The sequence below is a fragment of the Onychomys torridus genome, chromosome 15 (genome assembly GCF_903995425.1).
Source record: "Onychomys torridus chromosome 15, mOncTor1.1, whole genome shotgun sequence".
NCBI lineage: Eukaryota > Metazoa > Chordata > Mammalia > Rodentia > Cricetidae > Onychomys > Onychomys torridus.
Window position 1 is genome coordinate 25,315,461 of NC_050457.1, and position 17,894 is coordinate 25,333,354.

General features: G+C 43.1%; 1 protein-coding gene across 1 annotated transcript in view; it reads right to left on the reverse strand.

Annotated features, from left to right (window-relative positions):
• Pik3r1 (phosphoinositide-3-kinase regulatory subunit 1) overlaps nucleotides 1–17,894 on the reverse strand; it is an 81,825-nt gene that overhangs the window by 22,719 nt on the left and 41,212 nt on the right. Inside the window, exons 3-4 of the mRNA XM_036206908.1 lie at nucleotides 2,025–2,117; nucleotides 1,266–1,340 (exon numbers count right to left, since the gene is read on the reverse strand). Coding sequence (XP_036062801.1) covers nucleotides 1,266–1,340; nucleotides 2,025–2,117 — 168 coding nt within the window. The remainder of the gene's footprint in view (nucleotides 1–1,265; nucleotides 1,341–2,024; nucleotides 2,118–17,894) is intronic.

Below are 17,894 nucleotides of genomic sequence, written 5' to 3' on the forward strand. Positions count from 1 at the left end.
GAAAAGCCTCTCACTCTTGACTTTCCTGCCAGTTCGCTTCTAACGACCCTGTTGGTAGAAGCGTGGGGCACATCCGCACAAAGGTATGTTGCCCTGTGTGTGCTAGACTGAGGTCAAGGGACACAGGAGCTGGAGTTGAGACATCTGGTTGGGTTTGCTTCAAGTGAAATCACTTTCTGATAAACATCTAGTCTCGTTCTTTTCTCTAAGAAACGTCTTTTGTAGAAATTCCCTAAATTGCCTAATCCTGAAGTTACTTCCCATTTCAAATGGTTACCTTGTAAGGGTCAGATGGGCATTCCCGTGCAAGCACACTTCTGAAGGAGCTTTGTCCAGGACAAGAAGAGCATATACAACTCTTTCATTTAAATATCCAAATTCAGATAAATGGTACGAGGTAGAAAAGCACAAAACAAAAAGGAAGAAAGAATACTTTAAATGAATGAAGGATTTGAAAAATTCTAGAAGTTGGCATGAGAAGATAGCTTGCTGGGATGAGTTTACTACTTTTCCCTGTATGGAAAAGGAAAGAGGAAGCCATTTAAAGCCACCATTTGGCAGACTAAGTTAGTGTCTCTTAAGTAATGGTGTGCTGGAGCTGGCTGGTGCTGGTTCAGGAGCCCAAATGTTCTCAGTTTTTCCCAACTCCACATTCAATGACATCATGTTAGCATGAAGTCAACCACAGTGGGGATATTTACATCACAGAGGGGCTAACACTCTAACCTGGTAATTTTCCTCTGCAGAGAGTGCAGTTAGTGTCACAGGACTGACTGAATAAAGCTCCCAGTGTCATGATGTCCTGCGATGGACATATGGCCTGACGAGGTAAGCAGGTGAGCAAGGAAGAAGGCCAGCAAGCCAGGTGGGAGGGGAAGGGAGACAGAATGAGTAGGAGGGCACCAGGAAAGATTTGTCAAATGATACAGACTTAGAATCTTCTCAGCTGACTCAAGTGAATGAGATGTGACCAACGGCATGGCCAAGGAACATGACCGAGGTATAGAGTCCGAAGAATGTCAAGGAATTGTTTCTGAAATTCCTGCAGAACCCAGGGGCTCATGGGTGTGAAAATGGCTGAGAGCTCACACTCACACCTCCACTCAGGAGCCACACAGCCAAGGCGTGCACTGCTAACTCAATGGGTCAGAGGAAACTGTATGATTTGAGGACTCTCTTTGAGACTGACAGTGTTGTGCAGGTGGGGCAGAGTGGGCCGTCAGAAACAGAAAGGTGAGCTTTATCCTCGTTTATGGGGCACTCACCACAATCAAGAAGCTGACGTAGTTCTGCAGGGTTGCTGGAGCTCTGTGTTCTGTAGAGAGTCGAACATTCCAGTCCTAGGATACAAAACAGACCATGTATGCAAAACACAGCTCTCTGGAGAACCTGCAAGCCTGCTGCCAGAGGGACAGTCCGATTTCCATCCAGTATCTACTCTACATATGTACTAAATATTCTTGGAAGCCAACCCCAACAGTTAATTTTATCTGCTATGTCAATAATTTTTGGCAAATCCAGTGGGCCATTAAAAAGCAGGTTACTCATATTTATTAAATTATGAAGAACTGAGTAGCTCCCACATAGCAAATACTTATTAGTCTAGAACAGCGGTTCTCAACCTGTGCGTTGTGACTCCTTTGGGTCTGAACGGCCCTTTTCACAGGGGTCACCTAAGACCTTCAGAAAACATAGATGTTTACATTATGATTCATAAAAGTAGCAAAATACAGTTAAGAAGTAGCACCAAAAATAACTGTATGGTTGGGGGTCACCACAACATGAGGAACTGTATTCAAGGGTTGCAGCATTAGGAAGGGTGAGAACCACTGGTCTAGAGTTAGAAATCATCAGCTAGGACTCCTCCCCTGGTTCAGAGACCCACAGCTAGCATGGTTAGTAGGGCCTCCGTCCACAGCAGGTAGTAAGACAGTCACATACTGAACGGCCTAGAGATACACATCAATTTTGACAGCCGTGAACTGAAGGTCTCAAACACTAGCTCCCTCTAGCAGTCTGGTTACCTTTCTTCTCAATGGCTTCTAGGAGCTTGATAAGGAGAGGAGGGGCGACATCAGGAGGGGCGAACTGCTCAGCCAGATCGGGAAGGGTCAGAGCTGAAAACAAGAAATTCCCGACATTAGGTTTCAGGGGAGGCAGTCAAGTGTATTCAACCACAATGAAGAATAATTAAATACAAGTAATTCAATTACTCCCATTCATAACAAACTCAGAGTGGAGCTAAAGGGATTCCTACACCACATTACTGTTGGGGTCTCAGGACACACCTATTGTTTTTCTCCAGCACAGTTTCCCAATGCCCACTAAGAATCCCAGAATCCCCTGACAACAGGCCTAAGATGGTCTCTCCTCTGAGATGTCTTTCCTAGGACAGACTGTCCTGCCTTGGGGCACCTCAGAGTGCAGGCTGGGTTAGGTGGAGGGGCTCCAGGCTTGACTGGAGCTTGGAAGTTCAGGGAGAATGGAGAGATGCTTCAGGGTACAGCTCCCTTCATGCCTGTGTCCTGGGCACATTGCTATTTAAGAGTGCAATGGAGGCGAGCTCTCAGAACATCTGAAATCAAGTCTGGCTTCTAGGTTATTAGGAAAGAACTGTTGCTCAGGTAGGCGAGACTAAATAACATCTTATGGGATAGTGTGTTAGCATGATACATAACTGAATAGCTGAACTCCTAGCAGTTGGGAATTCTTCTGGACCCTTGCACTGAGTTCTATCAATGCCCAGGCATCAATGCAAGGCAACACCAATGACCACTGGCCACCTAACAACAAACTAAGCCCCTGTGTAATTGTTGTCAAAACTTTTGGGTGTGTGTGTGTGTGTGTGTGTGTGTGTGTGTGTGTGTGTGTGTATGTGTGTGTGTGAAATGAGACACTTAAAGTTTTTAGGTTTATTTCATATTATGTATGAGTGTTTTGCTGGCATATATGTGTATGTACATGATGTATATGTATATGATATATATGTATATGTACCACTTGTGTGTATGGAACTTCTAGAGGAAAAAAAAACAACCCCTGGACCTGGAGGATATAAAAGCAACAAGTGCTCTTAACCACTGAACTCTCTCTCCAGCACCAAGAAATATGATACATTAATAAACTGTGTTTTCATATGAGTACATTTTACCAATTGTAATGATGCAAAAGTATCTAATAGAATGACAACCACAAATTATTTGCTGACAACATTATATTGATAACCATATTTCTCACTCAAAAAAGGAAAAATAAAACTGAAGTAAAAGTATTTTTCAAAAGTATGCCAGAAGAGGGAGCTAAATATTTCACTTCAAATTTCTCAAACTCCAAAATATAGCATTTCAAATCTTAATGAAAACATCTTCAAGAGTAACTCGTCTGTCAATAATCCAATTTCAGGTGTTTATGATTCATACCCTGCATCTTATCTAGGACAGTTTTATATAATCCACTAAATGGCCATAATTAGGTTTCAATGGTGTAATTATTATAAGATGTATATGATATTAAAAAATTCTAATTAAACCCATTGTAAGTACCAAGAATCAACATAGAATAGTAACAGGTTTATAACATAAAAGTAGTGTTATTAAATGACTTCAAAGAACGAAGTATGACTTAGGAAGTCATTTTGCAAACTCCAAAACCCCCTGGCCTAAGACCCCTCCAGGTTCCAGTGTGCCCTGTTGGAATCCCATGCCATGGGATTTATCAAACAATACTGACCACAATAGCCACCCAGAATGAAAGAAGAGCTAAATTCTAGAGGAAAACCCTGTCACAACACTGTCCAATGACACTTTCTGTGATGAAAGAAACAGTTATACAGGCTTGCTCTACAATAAAATGACTATTGGGAACTTAAAATGTAGCCACTGCAAATTCAGCAAACTGATTTTTTTTTTTTTCAGTTTAATTCACAGATGTGGCCCAGAGTAGCTAAATGCAGGTTGTGACCACAGTATTTAAGACTGCAGTCTGAGAGCCTGAGCGAAGGCAAATTCTGTTAATGAAATGAATAGTTCCTGAGTCATTTTCTGGTACACAGACCCAAAATGAAGACATCTTTGTCCAAGATAAGGCATCACTGACTGTACTCCATAACCTATAAATCTCTCCATCTGGCTTCCTGGGAGACTCTGCCTCATGACACCACATCTCATTGCTTTTTGACATAATAAAGGTAGAGTAGCTATACCATTAACTTTCTAGAAGGCTACTGTGCAGAAAGTGGATGGGATGGAGGACTTCAGTCCTAGAACCAAGATATCTAAGAATAGGGACAGTAATCTGTTTTGAATTAGTAAGTTTGATTTCGTTGGTGATTTCTATGAAAACCCCAGCCATGAGATCAGTCAATTTTAAATGTTAAGATGTAAAACGTTTTTGAAAAGCACTTACAATATAAATGTATTTATTAAAGCTTTAACTAAAAGCACTGTAAAATTAAAAAAAAAAAACTGATATGGAAGTATAGGCTTGTAATCCATCACGTGGGAGGCTACAGCAGGAACACCATAAGCTAAAAGATAGCCCAGGCTACCCAGCAGGACACTGGCTAGAAGAGAAATGCAAACACACACACACACACACACACACACACACACACACACACACACACACACACACACCATCACCAGCAGCAGCAGCAGCAGCAGCAGCAGTAAAGGGCACACCATTTCATTTCCTTTGGTAAACTATAAACCACTTCCCTTGGCTCTCATGTTTCAGCTCACAACAGTATCCTCTCCCACAAATACCTTCCCTTCTCCCCTGAACACAATGAAGGTCATCCCGTCCATGTATGTACTAGAAGGAAACGGGAGGTGGAGACGTGGTATAAAGAAATGCTATCAAGCAGGATTCAGTACCGTGTTTTCCTGCTAAGGAACCCCAGCTCAGCCCCAAACCACGGCTAAGTAGTAAATACCTAAGTATGAATACCCACACTGCACTCACACAACTAACTCATCAAATTATTCCCTTTCATTCACATATAACACAAGCATTTTTTTAATGGAAAAAAAAAACCACCTACTGGCACTGAGATCGGAATTGCTTAATAAAGTTTATCTCTTTCCAAAAATCTTATCAGCAGGATCACTTCAGCAGGCAAATATGAAAACTAAATTAAATGATAATTAAAATTTCACGTAATTGTGACTGAAATATGCACCTAGCAGTTGCTGGTTCGGCAAGGGCTAGACATAGAGGCGTTTCCATCCCTCTCTCTACTACAGCTGGAAAAAAAAGAAAAAAGAAAAAAAAAGAGTCCAACTGTCTGGTTTTCCTTTGTCTTCCCTACATTTGCTTGGCAAAGATGTTTTTGTTTGTCTTTGGTTATCCTGAGCTACAAAGCACCTTTTGTTTCACTCATACTGATGTTTCTGAAAACCACTGGGATGACCATGGCCACCAAACATCTGCGAGAACACTGGCCTTCTCAAACAACTGTACACATGTGTAGGAAGCACGAGTTCTCCAGTTTGCACTGTGTCGAGTCAATGTCCAGCTGAATTTTTTTTTTTTCTTTCTAAGACGGAAGAAGCTTTACTGTGCAGAGGCACTTTAATCGCCAAAGCTGATCGAGATTTTGCAATCGAAACTTTAAAAGGCAACATATACAAGGTGAGACAATAAAAAGAACAACAATTCTAGGATTTCCTATTCCGGAGTATAAGGTCTCTCACTCAATGCGCTTCGTCTCTGAAATATTCAGACACAGGTAATACGGCAAGTGCCTGTCACCCACTTTTGACATGGGTTATCACTAGAATTCTAAACAGTATTCTAAAACAAATGTTATTTTCCTCGATAATCCGAAACCCAACTATTCTCTAATTCCATTCAATACACTAGACCTATATATCTGTCGTTAGATTTTATCACAGGAGATTCCAGCAGGAAGCAGCAATTACTGGGAATGACTAAGCTTGATAAGTTCTTGATAAAGCACCAAATCATAGTCTGATAAATCATAATGGTACCAAAAGTTAGTTAAAAAAAAAACTATAGATCATATAGGTTGGGGCTAGCAAGCAAAACACAACTTAGCAGCATGAACCTCTAAATTTTACATATAAATTCCATTGGATGTGATTTTCCAGACATTTTTTGACCCGAAAAGGAATGCACTCTGATTCGGAAACCCAACATAATGCATTGTCTCAGGTCTGCAGAACCACGTTCATTCTCAAGCATCTGGAAACATCTGTGGACTTCCTGGCACATCCAAGCCCAGTTTCTCACTTAGCCAAATCATTTTTCACTGGAAGCAGTCAACGTTGGGCAAGGAAAGAGAAACAATGTGAAAACAGCCAAAAGGTCTGAAAGGGGCGAATCTAAACCATGTATAATTTCTAAGGAAAGGCACACTTGGTCAGCCTGCCTTCCACACTCACAAGAAGTCCGATGAACCAGGGAGCCCTAGGTCATAGAAGAAATTACTCATGCTTCAACGGAGGCTGCATTTTCTGTTTGCTCTCTCTGCAGGCCCTGGTGACAACCAATCACACAGAACAGAAGAGCCTCTCTCTCTCTCTGTCTCTCCAAACTGAAGCCCTTCCCAAACTACTAATTCGGGCATGCCTCAACACTCCTAGGCACCAGTGCTGTGTGGGAGATAGGAGCATGGTGTGCTCTAAGTGGTGCCAATACCACTAAGTGCAAGATGAAACCAACACACAGCTGCACCTTTTGGAGGCGTTCCCCATTTAAAAAAAAAAAAATTAAAAAGAAAGAAAAGAAAAAGACAGTTTAAGGTTGGTGCCTGGCAGGATTGAGTGGAAAGTTTAAGGAGAAACATCAAGACGGCAGAGACTGCCCAAGCCAAGGATTTCATTCCTAATGGGAGCAGCTTGGAAGTATATAAAAAAATTGCTTGTTACCACTCAAAATGTAACGCGAAATATACAGGAAAGAAAGGATATATGCAAATGGGAACTGATATTAAATCAAGATGTTAAATTGTCTACTGACTTGCTGAATCCAAGCTTTATTTCTGTCTGAAACCATTTTCTCTTGTGACTTCAAAAGAAAAAAAAATAGTGGCCACAAATCAAAGCAACCCCAATTCTTTTCTTAAACAAACTCTATTAAGCACGTTCATACTGTCTACCTACAGCAGCTAATACCTTGGACTTCAAACTTGCTAAGCTCTGTGAGCTGCAAACCACATCAAAAGCTGGTGTGCTCTTTGAGCAAGACAGTTAACACTAAAAAATAAAAACAAAGTAAAAAATAGAAATCGTGGGTTCGTTAATTTTGGTCCACATTGGTTTAATCAGAATTGCTGTTATGATGAAAAGCTCAGAGACACAGGTTTCCATCCTTGTGGTACCACTTACTGACAGTAATCTTGGACAAGTTAATTAACTTGGACCTGAGTTTTTTCATCTGTAAAATGGGAGTAATTTGGGTTGGGGATTTAGTTCAGTGGTAGAGCACTTGCCTAGCAAGCGCAAGGCCCTGGGTTCGATCCTCAGCTCAAAAAAAAAAAAAAAGGGAGTAATTTTATGAGTTGGTTATGATTAGTGAACAACATATCCTGAGTAAACACAGTACTCAGGGTATAGAAAGCACAATCATTATTAATATTGTAATATTCAATAAATCCTTACTATGATTAACAGATTTAAAAGGTTTTGTTTTTACATGTATAAATGTTTGTCTGTCGGTCAATATATGCACCGCTTGTGTGCCTGGTGCCAATGGAGGCCAGAAGAGGGCACTGGACCCCCTGGAACTGGAGTTACTTATGGTTATAAGTTGCCATGTGGGTGCCAGGAACTGAATTCAAGTCCTCTGAAAGAGCAGACAATGTTCTTAACTACTGAGCAATCTCTCCAGCCTCATTAATAGATTTTTAAATATTCATTCACGATGACAAAATTTAAGACCAGAACTATCTAAGACTTTCTTCTTACTACTTCTTAAATGAGGGGAGCATGTCTGATAGAGTAGATATTAACATTTTGCCTCTTACTCTATAAACAATACTTAGCAGTCAACTCAAATATTATATTATTTTTAATTGGTCACACTTTCTCCCAATAAGGACTTTCGGAGTTGTTTGACTTCGGTTCTCTGAATGTGAAGGAAAAACTAAGGTGGAGAGATTGTGTAATAAATTATACTAAGCTTCCAGAAACAAATGGGTTTTTCTTTGGAGGAGTGGGAAGATAAAAGTGCAGGCATTGAAAACTGGAAACTGATACGAAATGAAATCTTCAGGCATGGCCACATTGTTTGCAGAGGTAACTGCTAACATGGAATTTTTCAAAACTGCCCACGGATTTAAACTGCAGTCTGCAAGTCCTTGTAGCTAGCTACCCTGCACTCCTTAGTTCTTCCTTGCTCCGTGTTCACCTCCCCCTCCCTTCTGCTCCATGGCTCCGAAGGCAGGGGGCAAGGGGAGACTCAGCCCACTTACTTTTATTTCTCCATAACAGACTGGCAGAAAGAAATGGCAGGCAAAGGTCTTATGAAGAACAACAAGCGGGCACACAGCTCTGCCTCTGCTAAAGCCTTAAAGTGACTAGAAAGAACACTGAAGCCCACACAAGGTTACACTTAATCTCTGACAGGCAGGCTAATTAATTGTGATCCTTATCACCTAAATTGGAATCTGATGTAAAGATGATAACTCACAGTGCACAGCAAATTAAAATGCCGAGCAGGAGGTAAATAGGGAAGAAAGGGAGTGCGCGCGCGCGCGCACACACACACACACATACATACATACATACATACACACACACTCACACACTTCCAGAAAATAAATTACAGTTGAGTCCAAGGAATTTCAGAGGCCAGTGATTTCTAAGGAAGTTGGTCTTTTGGTCCGTTGGCTTAGAAAGATTTCATTTGAAGCCTGACTCAGATGTCCCGTAACGGAAAGAATGGGGGGATGGGGATGGGGAGAGAGGGAAAAAATAATCACATCTCATGCACATGGTGGGCACTTGGCTCTTTGTTGAGTGAGTGAATGAAGGACTGTTAATGACACCAACTAAGAGCCGTGTCCCACACTATTTCACACACATGCTCTTACTTATTTCTCACAGCAGCTCAAAGATGTCTAGTCTTTATTATCCTTGATTTAAAGGCAAGGAAACAGATGTAGAAAAATTAAGTCATTTGGTCCATGTCGTGAACTCCTAAGTAGTGCACATGTGTTCAGCTTGGGCCTTATTTTCTCTCCATCCGTCTCTGGCTAGGGCAAGAAACCTATGAGGTTTCCCCAAATTTCCTTTCAAGGTTCCCACATTTCAGTGGTAGCTGCAGTAGGAATGTCACATCAGACACGTGATACTCAATCGCACAAGGCGGCGTCAATAATATTTACTGGTGGGTTTAAGTACAGTCCCTTTGACGGCAGCATCAGTGTGTGTATATCCTCCCCCAGGTAGACAGTAAATACACTCACCTTGGCTTTCACACTATTTCACCAACACTGTGCATAGTGAAGCAAGAGCAGCCCCCGTTGACAGCTGAGGAAGGTAGGGGCATAGAGCAGAACTAGATGACGAGGAGCTGACAGAGATGCTCAGGTCTCTCCCACATAAATCTGATAGTCAATTTCATAGTCAAACTTATAAAACATGTTACAAATGCTACAGAGAAGTCCGATCAGAAGAAGTGATTTGAGAAGCCCCAAAGGCAATTTAGTGGAAATGGATGGGACCGAAAGTTACCACAGTGACATTGCAGGCCAGAAAGACGTCTGATCTAGGCTAGCAATCACTGACCAAACAGAAGCAGATGCTGGCTGGTCAAGGGAGCACGGTTCTTGAGAAGGGAAAACGGCCAAAGAGGCAAAGTAGTCCAGATGAACAGTACAGAGAGTTTCAAGAAAGCCTGGATGGACATTAGACACAAAAAGGAACCCCCCAGTCCCATCCTAGGAACCCCAGGGAGCCAGGCCTTTTCTCTGACATTTACATACCGAAAATATACTGGAAACTTGAATGAATTGGTCAGTGAATGCCTGGCTATGTTCCACCTAGACCCTACAATTAATATTTGGCCAAAAATGTTATAAATATTTTTGTGCATCTCAAGGTAAGAGGCACAAATTAGTTGCCATGGACTGTATCATGTTCCCCATAATTCATAGGTTGAAGCCCTTTGAGGTACCAGCACACCCACCCCCCAAAGTGATGCTACTCAGAGACAGTCTCTGGAAAGTTATTGAGTTTAGAGGTCATGGGGGTAGGTCCTTCATGATGACATTTGTGCTCTCACCCTTTCCAAGGTAGGATGCATGGAAGAAGGCCATGTCCAAGCCAGGAAGAGGCTCACTAGGTCTTCACCCAGTTACTAAAGTTCTATGAAAATTTGAGCTCATGTATCAGCAACCATATATAAAGTGAAGAAAAAAAAATCCCTCTGTCCAGGAAAAGTCAGTAAAAATACAAACTCTTTAAATATTTAGTAAACACCTCTGTGTGTCAGAATGCTTGCCCAAGCCTTCACGTGCATACCGATAAGTCTTAAGTTTGTGTGGCAGAGGGCCTGGGATTCTGCATTTCCTACAAGCTTGCAGGTGATACCCATGCTGCAAGATCTCAGACCACACTTTCAAGGAGCAAGAATTGAGGATGAGTGTACCAACCGTAGAGAGAAACGCATGCTAAGAGCTAGATGCTCTGGCTCCTGACACTGGTAACTCTTGCCTGCATGCACTTCTTCATAGGTTGGTGTTACAAGGGACCTTGGTGACAAAGGACTTCTTCAACTTGTGAGGTCCCAAGGTAAGTTCCAGCCAAGGAAAAGACTCCTTGGATTTGGTGTGTGGTCTGGAGAGGAGGCAGAGAGGAATGGGGCACTGGAGAAGTAGTGGAGACTAGTCACCACTGCTACCAATGGCTTCCTATAATTATCCCCATTTTACAGATGAGGAAAGTAAGATTTTAAAAAAATGAAGCGATTGGCCCGAAGTCACTACAACCGGAAATCGCAAACTGACTTGAGTGAATCCAGCTTGCTTTCTTGGGAGGGCCACTTTGTGCATTCTGGAGGCTATACAGCCAAGGGCAGAGTCTGCAAAGCTCTGCAAGAGACGGATGCAAATGATCCTAGCCACATTTACAGGCCTCGGTGACAAGGAGCATGTTTGTCCAAACTGGGCTTGGGGTGGTGGGCCGACTCTCACCATCGCTTCGGCTTTATCAGGTTTGAGATTTTGCCAGCCCACTCAGCCAGGCTAAATATTTTCAGGACGGCATTTATTAAATATTTTTCTCATAAGGCTAAACTAAGCACATTCTTCCTCAAGAATGCCATTGGGTTTATTCGGCTAAAAATAACTGGCCAACTTATCATATTTGGCAAAATATGAAGGATTCTTTGTGAATCATCAGGTGGAGGAGAGGTCCAGTAAAGAATATAATAACCCAGGGTCTGAAAAGATGGCTCAGTGGTTAAGAGCACTGGCTGCTCTTCCAGAGGACTCAGGTTTGATTCCCAGTACCCACATGACAGTTCATCATGACTGTAACTCCAGTCCCAGTAGACCCAATGTCTTCTTTTGGCCTCTGAAGGCAGTATATGCCTGTGGTACACAGACATGCAGGCAGGCAAAACGCTCATCCTTGTAAAAATGGATAATAAAAATGAAATAATAATACAGTGACTAGGCTATTAGAAGGGGAAGAGCAAGAGAAAGATGGATTGTGTGTGGAATGGGCAAGAAGATGATAAGACTCAAATACCGAACGGAAAATTCTCTATAAAATGGGAGAAATACATGAGAAAACAAGCTTGTAAGTCAGACTTCTTCATTAACAAAACCTTTTTTTAAAAAAAAATCAAAGGTAGAAAACTGTGCTATCTCCATCTAATAAAGGCAAACAATCTTGAGATAAAAGTAAACACAACCTTAATAGCGTGAAGGCCACGGTTTGAAAGAAATCAAGCAATATGCCTTTACCACCTCTGTTCCAGGCGATTAATTCTGGTGGGCTAGTACATTTTTCTATTTCAAAAGATGCCATGTTCATCAAATAAATGCACAAAAATGTATCCACCTCTTCATTAAAGAAGCGGATGGACTTAGCTTGGTTATGGTTTTAAGAATGAGTCAGTTGAAGCTGAAGATGGAGTCTATCAACACATTCTCTTCAAAACACCTCCATTTGGAATTCATTCTCAGTTATGGGGAGTTATTTTTGTCAGGCTAATCTTTTTTTTCTTCTTTCCTTCACTGTACTACCAGGAAGCACTCCAGAAAGAACTGTAGCAAAATATTAAGTATATATTGATTACATCTGACCTTGTTCCACCAAAGATTCTCAGAATAAGCCAACTAATGGGGAGGTGACATTTGAGGACGTTGTAATAACTGCTTAAAGGTCCATGGGGGTGAAGTGGTCAAGTCGATACAAAGGAGCTAACTGCGAGAAGAGAAGAAGTAAAAGAAGCCCAACTGTGGGTAGGAGGTAACCAGTCCGGCTTTTTAATCAACACCTTAGCTCTTAGTGGAAACACGGTGTCCTGCAGACAGGACACAGCTGAAACTTCCTGGCTGCAAGTGGGACTGGTAGGGAAATGCTGATTTTCTATAAATGGAAATACCTGGGATGTTGTTAATGAAAAAGTACCCGTGACTCAGTCTGGTGGCCAGGCAGAGGGGAAGGCACTGCTTTCGCTGTGGGGTGCTCTTTTCTGCCATTAGCATCTCAGAGAAGACCCTTTCCATGCCGGCCTCCTACACACACACACACACACACACACACACACACACACACACCGCCCTCCTCCCTACAGCCACCACTACTCTGTTGGGCTGAACAGGAAGTGACAGTGCCCGCACCATGGGAAGGAGTTTTGTACATTTTGTTCTAGGAGATTAGCCTCGGTAACTTTATGAATTATGAGCTGTCAACTCCTTTTTCAACTGCTATAGAATAGGCTTCTTAGAAATTGTAGCTATAAATAAAACAACAGATGTTTTCAATTGGCTCCAAGAGCGCTTTGGCAACTTTGTTAAAGGCGAGAAGTTAAAAGAAATCGCCCCACAACTGCATCAGGGCTCCGCCTGTTGGTTACTTTTATAACAGTCTTCTAAAGACATTTTCATTCACAAATTATTGTTTGAGACCACTTACAAACTGTTAGACTCTAACAAAGAAACCAGGAAGAGGTTTAAAAATAAACATCTGTACCCTCTCTGTGACTTCTATATATGTATGTATGTATGTATGTATGTGTGTATGTATGTGTGTATGTATGTGTGTATGTATGTGTGTATGTATGCTTAGATCCTTTTCTGGGCACAATTGTCATTACATCCTGGGGGGAAAAATCCAAAAAGGTACGAAGTGAAGGATGTGTTTGATGTTTCCTGGTTTCTCTATGGGCAATGAGAGTCAGGTAACTCTGGACCCAACATTCAGTATCTCTAAGCCACATTCATGCAGCTGAGTGAAATGACCAAGGATTAACATGATCAGCTGTATTAAACAGCTTCTAGTTCTCAAATTCTAGGATTTGGAGAGGAAACAACATGGCTACATACAAGATAATTAAATTTCTATTTTGTCATGTCCATGAATCACTTTAAAAAGTAACTCTGTGTTCTCTGCCGCTGCTGTGCTACTGAGACTCTGGCGACAATGGGAGGGGCCCGGAGGACAGCTCGCGTCAGCTTTACTTCAGATGTGTGTGCTCCGCACAGGAGAGAGTGAGAGAGTGGTAGCAATTCCTGACACATCATCTCGTTACAATGCCCTGTCACTCTGAACCCAGGCTATGGGGCTCAAAGGGGTGTTTGCGAACCAGGGATACATTCTCACTTTGCTGAAATGAGCAATCCACACAAAGAGACTGAAGGATTCTGGTGGCTTCCTAACGTGGACCTCGTGGAAGGCCAGTATGTAAGTGGCGACTGCTCTAAATCAGACTGGACGACAGTGGAGCGTCTCTGTGTGCTGACTCGTGGGGAGCGAAGAACGAGGAACTGAGAAGAGCAGAAAGCCATCAAGGGAGGGAAGACGGGCAGTCTCTGACCTGGAAACCACACTGTGCACTCAGGGTACTTCCTGGAGCCATGACAGCAGCCTGGAAAAGTCCATCAGTCTTCTCATCTGGTGCTCCGGAAAGGGACTCAGAGATCGGGTGTGGGCACCAAGGTGGAGGTTACGGCTCCAAGAGTGCTTCTTTTTCCATATTACCTTTTTTTCTTTCTCTCAAACTCCCTCTTCCACATGAGTTATTTCTCAAAGTAATCTCTCTTTTAATTTTGGTTTTTTTGAGACAGGGTTTCTCTGTGTAGCTTGGTGCCTTTCCTGGATCTAACTCTGTAGCCCAGGCTGGCCTCGAACTCACAGAGATCCGCCTGCCTCTGCCTCCCAAGTGCTGGGATTAAAGGCGTGCGCCACCACCGCCCGGCTCAGAGTAATCTCTTTGACAGCTTTGATTTCTGACCAATGCATGTACAACAGCCCTGCTGGGCTTTGAGAGGGAGAGGTAGGGGGGGACAAATCTGCCTATGAACTAGTCAGTGACAGGGTAGGTAGAGGTGGGTGACCCTGAAGAATCTACCCCTCCCCCTCAGGCCCTAGGGCTTTCTAAATTCATTTGTTCCCCAGAGGGAAGTTGCCGTTCAGTTATTTAATTCTTCAGAAAAATCATACCTTTTTTAAAAGGTGGCCATGGAAAATAATCCCAAGCCACACAAGATCAGAAACAATCCACGAAGCCCAGAGCAATGACAATAGTCATGGCCAACACTGTGATGCCTTTAACATGAGCTGGGTTCTGCACTGCTGTGCTTGAGCAGTTTTTACTGAGATTTCCGAATGCGATCTTCCACCACCCTGTGAGGAGAGCTCTATAATCCCTATATTTACGAGGAGGGGAGAGACGGCTGACTCACTGAGTTTGTTCAGTCTCACACAACTGAACCAGTCAGAGCCAACATTCAATTCAAAGGACTCCTCATATACCAAGTGCCTTCAAAAACGGACAGTCCAGAGCCAGATGGCAAAGCTAGACGTGGTTCTGAGTGCGAAAGCTGTCTCAGGAAGTTGAGAACTATTCCCTGATTGGTCTGGCTCCCGACAGTACACGTTCTTCTTTTCCTAAGAGTTCACACAATGTACAGCATGTCTGATTGTTGGCTACCCAAAGGGAGAGGTCCCATCATGGCGACATCCACCTCTCCCCACTCCTGAAAATCACAACATGATGAAAGCTTGTGAGTGCAGTTCTCTCTTTCCCCAACTGACCATTCACTCTGGAAGGGAAAGCCAAACCGAACACATGACACAGTCCCCATGTGGACTTCAGACCATGTCAGAGAATGGAAGCAGGTACATAACTGAGTTTTGTAGCAGCTACATTAATCTATTACCTACTCTCATAAATATAAAATATGGCCACTTCAGCATAGAATAGATAAAAAGAATTAAGTAGGAATTGTATAGGCTACATTTCTACCCATGTCACCTCAGAACAAGCTCAGTCTAGAGCAGCGACCTGCCAGCAGCTCCATGTGCATGAGCATGGTGCACCCTGGAGTGGGCAGTGGTGCTTTTTCAAATAGTCCTCCCAGTCTTCCTCAGCGCGACCTTGGTTATCTTGGGAAGGTAGTCATTTAAAAATCAAAATTATGGCCAGGCGGTGGTGGCGCACAGCTTTAATCCCAGCACTCGGGAGGCAGAGGCAGGCGGATCTCTGTGAGTTCGAGGCCAGCCTGGGCTACAGAGTGAGATCCAGGAAAGGCACCAAAACTACACAGAGAAACCCTGTCTCGAAAAAACAAAAACAAACAAACAAAAAAAAAATCAAAATTATTACGACAAACAAATGAGAGATTATACTGTAGTATTACAGGAGGGTCAAATGGGAAGGCGCACTTTTACTGATGGCACATAATCACTCAAGATGGCTCAGCCCTCCTCGGCAAGCATTTGGGCTGAGCTGAGTGGGAGCTGCAGCACCCACAGCACCTGACACAAGCAGAGAACCTACTAAGAACTGACTGAGTCAGCTGTCGCAGGGATTGCCATGGTGTCCAGCATGTGGTCAGGACATCAGCAGGGCCGTACGTCGTGAAATGGTCTGGTTAACAAAGTGGTTGCATCTGACAATGCATCCATCTGCTCCTGGCTTCCCCTTCAAAATGAGCAGGAAGTTGGACTGTGTGCCTCCTGTTTCGAGACCAGCGTCTGCTGACTGCAGATGACAGAAGGTTCAATTACCAGGGGAAGGCTGGCATCGCTTAGCCATTAAGTCAGAAAGCCCACAGTCCACTTAGGTCCACATCTGGACAATATGAGCTGCAATAATTTCATTTATAAAATTAGGGGTCATTAACATGCCCCATATTGGCTGAAAAGACAAATGAACAGAAGTTTCAATGTAAACGGGGTGGAGGTAGAAGTATCTACCAATATTAGAGGCAGAGGCAGGTACCATCGTGCGCTGTGCTTCTTCTTGATAAGACGTCTAATGGTGTGCATTTTTATAGCATGGTTGCCACCAGTTCAGACTTTACAGAACATTTAGGTTAATGACCTCACTCTTAAGACGACACGGAACTGTTTTTCAAGGGCGGTGGCTGCAATCTTAAGTCTAAGCTGCACGCAGTCTGGAAACACCAAAAAGAATAAAAGAAAAGAAAGAAATGGCTAAAGAGAACAGCAGACCCATGCTGCAGCTCCTTATGCTGTGATACTGTCTTCTTGCATGAGCTGTCTGCTGCTCTCTCCCCAACCGACTCTTTGGAAGCACATGGCTGCGCTTCAACCCAGCTCCTCCCTGACATTTCTAAGAAACAATGAGTTTCATCACTCAACTATCTACTCATAGTTTGGGCCCAGAAGAGTTTCTTTTAAATAGGTGAGTGTCTTTTGTTCTCTCTGAGTGCAAGGTGTTTGGGGGGGGGGGGGGGGGGGGAGACAGCAGGAACCAGAATTACAGACAATTCTCATCTTGGATCACATATTATGAATTAACAAAAGACACCACATTCAAAAAAATGATTTTTCAGGAAAAGCAGCAAGAAAAGAACACAAAGTTACGTTTTCCACAGGGAGCCTCCCTTAGAAATGTCACTTCCTGGGTGGCAGATGCTGCGTGCACTGAGTGCCTGAACAGGCACAAACTAACACAGAACAGGGAGAAGATGTTAAAGGCATGGAGTCTCCTCCAGAAATGACAGTTCTGGATTTTTTTTAAAAAAGGCTAAGCAGTAAATGGTTGGTTAGAAATGTTAATGTACTCGGCAAAAATCATCTAATGAAGGAAGAATATAATTGTGCAGCATATGTATAAAAGCAGAAGCAGAACATAACGCATCCAAAGGGTTTTACACCCTGGACACGAAATATTCCAACTGGCTGCCATGACTGCATTAAGCCGAGAGGCCAGCTTCATGGCTACTCTGTCGTGTCAGCCATCTTTCTGTTCAGAAGGGGCGAAGTTGGAGGGAGCCTCATGGTTCTGCTTGTCATCCACCTGTATTTCCCTAACTTCCCAGTTCCATCACTTGCTCCTCTAACTCAAGCTGTTCAAGGGAGGTTAGGGCAAGTCCAAATGTGGTGGTGATCTGGGCCCACTCCCGCCTTGGACCAGACTACCCAGCATCCCAGCTTTCTGTGACACCTAGCATAGCAGTGGCCAAGAAGCCTCTATAAAGTACTTCTCACCTCTCCCTACAGTGGCCATACCTGAGGATGCTCTATACTGCAAGACAGGTCCCAATGTACCACCTCTCCCAAAATCCTGCAGGATCAAGGAGCCATAAATGTCCAAGTGAATGCACTTCGGTGCAATTGCTATTCAATGAGGCAGAACACAGGGCTTATGCTTGTTGAACAGCTACCCTTCTTTCCCAGGCCCCTTTTAACTTGCCAATGTTTTCCTTCCTCCATATTCACTCATTC